Source organism: Tupaia chinensis, unplaced genomic scaffold (assembly GCF_000334495.1).
Source record: "Tupaia chinensis unplaced genomic scaffold, TupChi_1.0 Scaffold145082_1, whole genome shotgun sequence".
NCBI lineage: Eukaryota > Metazoa > Chordata > Mammalia > Scandentia > Tupaiidae > Tupaia > Tupaia belangeri.
In genome coordinates, this window is record NW_006204943.1 from 941,459 (window position 1) to 947,562 (window position 6,104).

A 6,104-nucleotide genomic window follows, 5' to 3' on the forward strand; every position below is an offset into this window, starting at 1 on the left:
AAGTTTTATTTAAAAACGTGAAATTGGGCTTGCAGCATGAAGTAGATGTTTGAGTGGATCATTGTTATTTTACTTTTTAGAATAAGTATATTATGGCAATGGTAACTATTGAAGAAGTGCTGTAAAAACTAGGGATGATAAAAGCTTACCTCCAGCCCCTTTAGAATAGCTGTTTGTACTTCTTTGGTCCAGAAGGTTTGGGATACACAGAGAACAGTTTGCCCAGGCCAGTCCCTCACCCAGTTAATTCGTTCAAATTTTATATAGGCAGAAATTGCATCTCTAATTACCTAATTGAAAAAGAAAATGTTATAGAATAACAGTTTCTTGAACAAGTTATTTCACACAGGGCTAAGCTCCTTAACTAGATTAACTCATATTGTTCAGGTTTTTACAACATTCTTACCCAATAATGAATGACTTAGAGCATTTGATTAGACTTGTTAAAGTTCACTCACATACCTGTGAGCAAAACAAAGATACTATATAACCGTTTATTTTGTGGGTACGTTAGCAATTTATGTGAGCCATATTAAATCACATATTTGTTTGACCAGTTTTAGCCAGTTTTAGGTACATTTGAATTGAATGAGCTTGAGTAATTTTATTGTGAAACATAACGGCAGATAAGTACAAAAATGAGATGCATCACATTCAAATCGTGCTTTTCTTTTCATTTAATCGCTCTCCACTCAGCCACGTTCATGCGTGCACATGCACACTCAGGTAGTCCACACATTCCTTCCAAAGTTCTTCCTACGTTTCTCCCCCCTCACTCCCTCTCACTCCTGTAGTTTGATGCCCCAAACAATATGACAAGGACAGATGTAAATACTTCTTTCAAGGACAGAGGAGGGTTATAAACTCAGGAAGTCTAATTTATATGCATTGTTACAAATGTCTTAGGTCTAGGTCACACAATCTGCTGCGTATGTTCGGTGCACTGACCAATCTACTTTTTCTACCAGCCACCCCTGGAAAACGCTCCCGTCTACTGTATGTATCAACCCAAAACAGTAATGTCATCTGTGAGGTGAAATACACTTTCGTGTTTAAATTTCAGAAAAGACTGTCAAAATCAGATTTTTCTGAGAAATATGTAAACATGTTAAACCTTCCTGAACTTCTAGTCTAGCTGGGATATTTATAGAACTGAATGCAGATAAAGGGCAGAGTGTTAGCTAGTGATCAGAAAGAAGTGTTTTAAAGCCAGGAGCAGCCTCAGAAAGGATGGGTGCAAATGGACGACAGAGAGATGAGAGAAACCAACCAACAAACAAATAGCAAGGCGCAACAGAGAACTGCTAAGAAAATAAGTAAATCTGTGTTCTAGAGGGATACGGTGGGAAGAACAAGAGGAAGACTTGAAAACTTAAATCACAGAAATGATTTCATACAGTTAGTTGAGAAATAGGATTACATAAAATTCCACAATGCTGTATGGAAAGTCTATTATTATTTCTTTGCATACCATATTTATGCATGTATATAGAATATGTACCATATATATAAGAACCTTTCAAGCAAGCAAATACATACAGCACAACATAGCAGCATGCAAATCTCCTATTGGTAGTATTTTATATTGTATTTGCTCACCCATTTTACCAGCTCAAACTTACTTATACATGAATTTTTTAAAAAAAGAATCATTTATTGAATTTTATTTATCATTATCGTTATTTTTAAATTTATTACAGGACATGTGCAGTCACCAGAGAAAGTCGGGGGGTGGGGGTAGTAAGAAAGCAAACTGCCAGGTCTAGGACTTGAACCACAGTTTAGCATGTGGGTGTCCAGCACCCTAACCAGCATGCCACCAGCTGGCCTGAGTTTGTTGTTTTGTTTTGTTTTTGTTTGTTTGTTTTGTTTTAATGATAGTGAGTTCATGCACATGCAAGAGAGGGAGAGATGCACGCTCCCTAGGGTCTCGTCACACCATGAAGCACTTTCTCCAGCCTTCCAATTCTTCGGGCTTGTGGGTACCTGTGCGTGTGCCTAGTGTGCTTCCAAGCTGGCCCAGAAATCCAAACCTGTGGTTGGTCATATGACTTCTAGCCTTGGAGGGCACCAGGATTACCACTGCACCATAGCACTCGGGACTCACATGATCATTTTTATGAGAAACAATTGAACTTCAAAATTTTGAGGAAAAATGGAATTAAAGGATGAGTTTATTTTGGTATAAAATTTTTGAAGTTCATGCATACTTTATTTTGAAGAATTATCTATCCAATTGTACTTATTATCATTATTAATATTTCTTTTTTCTTTTCTTTTTTTTTGGAGACGTTTTTTGCTATACGGCGCGTGCCCTCGCCAGACAGACAGAGAGAGACAGAGCGATAGAAAGCGAGAAATCACCCCCCAGGGGGGATGGCCACGCCACAATCACTTCTCCATTCTCCTCTTGGGATCTTGGTCACGCACGCACATGCACCCAGCGTGAGTTTAAGCCACCGGGTCCGGGTCTCGAACTGCATACTTTCTTTCTTTCTTTTTTTTAAATTGTGATTTCTGTTTTATGCATATTTGTTATACATCTTTGGGGGGTTCCATATGGTTTTTCAAAGCATGCACACAATGTGTAATAATCGAATCATGGATAGAGACATATTCATCTTCAATATTGAACATTATGTTGTTTGCACATTTGATGACAACTGTCATGTTTCCATAAATACGTGTTTCTATAAACTTTTTAAAGTATTTATCATTATCGTTATTTTTAAATTTATTACAGGACATGTGCAGTCACCAGAGAAAGTCGGGGGGTGGGGGTAGTAAGAAAGCAAACTGCCAGGTCTAGGACTTGAACCACAGTTTAGCATGTGGGTGTCCAGCACCCTAACCAGCATGCCACCAGCTGGCCTGAGTTTGTTGTTTTGTTTTGTTTTTGTTTGTTTGTTTTGTTTTAATGATAGTGAGTTCATGCACATGCAAGAGAGGGAGAGATGCACGCTCCCTAGGGTCTCGTCACACCATGAAGCACTTTCTCCAGCCTTCCAATTCTTCGGGCTTGTGGGTACCTGTGCGTGTGCCTAGTGTGCTTCCAAGCTGGCCCAGAAATCCAAACCTGTGGTTGGTCATATGACTTCTAGCCTTGGAGGGCACCAGGATTACCACTGCACCATAGCACTCGGGACTCACATGATCATTTTTATGAGAAACAATTGAACTTCAAAATTTTGAGGAAAAATGGAATTAAAGGATGAGTTTATTTTGGTATAAAATTTTTGAAGTTCATGCATACTTTATTTTGAAGAATTATCTATCCAATTGTACTTATTATCATTATTAATATTTCTTTTTTCTTTTCTTTTTTTTTGGAGACGTTTTTTGCTATACGGCGCGTGCCCTCGCCAGACAGACAGAGAGAGACAGAGCGATAGAAAGCGAGAAATCACCCCCCAGGGGGGATGGCCACGCCACAATCACTTCTCCATTCTCCTCTTGGGATCTTGGTCACGCACGCACATGCACCCAGCGTGAGTTTAAGCCACCGGGTCCGGGTCTCGAACTGCATACTTTCTTTCTTTCTTTTTTTTAAATTGTGATTTCTGTTTTATGCATATTTGTTATACATCTTTGGGGGGTTCCATATGGTTTTTCAAAGCATGCACACAATGTGTAATAATCGAATCATGGATAGAGACATATTCATCTTCAATATTGAACATTATGTTGTTTGCACATTTGATGACAACTGTCATGTTTCCATAAATACGTGTTTCTATAAACTTTTTAAAGACTCTTATATTTATTGCCACCACATCTTAGTGCTCAAAAATGGCAACTAAAATATTTTCGCTTAGCATTTTGACAAACAAAATTAATAGCAGAGTTGAAATAATATCAGATATGCCTAAAATACCAATTATCAATCCACATTCCAACTCCATGCACCTAAATAGAGGTCAAGGTGAAATGAATTTACACTGCTAACAGCTACATTAGTGGTAATGCTCGTTATTTATCAAGGCCTGTGCAAACTTATCCTCTTTGGCCCAGTGGTCCTACACGTGAGATGGTGCCATCAGAAAACGAATATTTCAATCAGAAAAATCAGCTCCATAAATAAATATATTCATTGTAATACATTAGGTCATCTGCAAAGTCACAATATTTTCTAAGTTTTTCTATGCAAAAATGCATTATGACTTTCCCAACGATCCAATAATTCATAATAGGGAAAAATGGGAAGCACTGAAACTATATTGAAGAAGAGAAAGAAATGTTAAAACTCATGGTAAGGTTAACATTTAGATGCCAACTGATTTTTTCAATAATGTGTACGAGATTCTAAAACAATTTAAGTTAATTAAATAATTAATTATTGGGTCATCAGAAAATTCACAACATATTTTTGTACAGGAAAACATAGAAAAATACATCATAACTTTTCCGATGATCTAATATGTCCCTCTTCTTAATCATGATTTTTATTCTTAATGAAGGACTTCAATGCTAAGCCCACATTCTAGTAAAAATCAAAGAAGGAACTTAGATGTTCAGTCACTATTTTGTCAGCATCACTTGAAATTCTCTGCTTACTAACAACAACAAAAAAATCAATGATTGAGCTATGTCTGATGAGATATGGAAAACAGAAGTTACCATTAATTGTAAAAAGTACATGTGTTTTTTTTTTAACATTTTGATATGTATTTTGTATGTACACAGGACAAAAAAGATTCATGAATCTCAAGGACACAGATGTGAATCTGTAGAGGTATTTCCAAGACAAGACTGAAGATAGCCCATGTGGACCAAAGTGTCTAATTAAAGATGAAAGCCCTAGCATGTGGTCACAGGATCTGAGACAGGTGCATTATGAAAACTTAAGTTTTCTGTAATATGGAATACTTTTCATGTGCCATCAAGTTACCTATCACGTTTGATTTGGGAATTCACGTCTTGATTTCTCCCTTAATAACAGTACATTTGTCAATAATATGTCTGTAATAGCATTAATACTCTATTATCCTTTTCTTTAAAAAAAAATTCGATGAAGTTACCTTGTGGATGGATTTGATCATAACTCTCTCTAACTCAACCAACCACTTCTCCACTTGTCCTCTCGCTTTGGCTGTTGAAATGGTCTCTATGAGTTCCACCACTTCTCCTTCACTGCTGTTCATGTGAGTAATGTCCAAAGTTTCTGTAAATTCTACCTTTGCAATGCCTTCAAAACATTTCTTCAAGTGAGGTTGTACCCTATTAGGAAAAAAAATTTTTTTGGAGGGTTAATCAAATTAATTTCTTTTCTTCTTGTTTTCTTTTTTCTTTTCTTTTCTTTCAGGTTTTTGCCATAGGGTACATGTGCTTGCCAGAAAGAAAGAGACAGAGCAGTAAGAGGAAAAGTGAGAAATCCCTCTGCCAGAGGGCATGGTCATGCCACAGTCCGTTCTCCTTCATCCTCTTCGTGGCATTTTAGGCACGCACAGACACACATCCGACATGATTTTCAAGTCAATGGGTCCGGGACTCCTACCACAGTCACCCATGTGGGAGTCTACTACCTTAACCACTATGCCACCTTCTGGCCTCTCATAATAATTTCTTTTCTTTTTTTTTTTTTTTTGGAGAGATTTTCACTGTAGGGTGCGTGCACTCGCCAGACAGACAGAGAGAGACATAGAGACAGAAAGCGAGAAATCACCCCCCAGGGGGGATGGTCCCTTCTCCTCCATTCTCCTCTCGGGATCTTGGGCACGCACGCACACGTGCCCGGCGTGAGTTCTTTAAGCCACCGGGTCCGAACCGCGGTCGACTACGTGGGGAGTCCAGCGACATAGCCATTACGCTAACTGCTGGTTCCCCCTCATAATAATTTCTTAAAAGTCAGTGTTTTTTGTGCTACAATTTTCATTTAAAATTCGTTAATGTGTACTGTTAGGCTTCTAACAGGTGCTGCTGAGGACCAAGTATTAAGCAAAAGATATAACAAAAGAAAACTTAATCTCTTCCTACATGGGTTCTACAGTCCAGTGAGTGGTCAGTATTAACTGAATAATCACAAAGAGACCTGTAAAATTATAATGATAACAAAAACCACATAGGGGCCCCCCTCCGGGGGCCCCGCAGCCGGGGGGCTTCGCCCC

General features: G+C 38.3%; 1 protein-coding gene across 1 annotated transcript in view; it reads right to left on the minus strand.

Moving 5' to 3' along the window:
- Positions 1-6,104, minus strand: part of DNAH7 (dynein axonemal heavy chain 7) — a 288,975-nt gene that overhangs the window by 203,467 nt on the left and 79,404 nt on the right. Inside the window, exons 21-22 of the mRNA XM_006167772.1 lie at positions 5,019-5,217; positions 150-290 (exon numbers count right to left, since the gene is read on the minus strand). Of these exons, the coding sequence (XP_006167834.1) occupies positions 150-290; positions 5,019-5,217 (340 nt within the window). The remainder of the gene's footprint in view (positions 1-149; positions 291-5,018; positions 5,218-6,104) is intronic.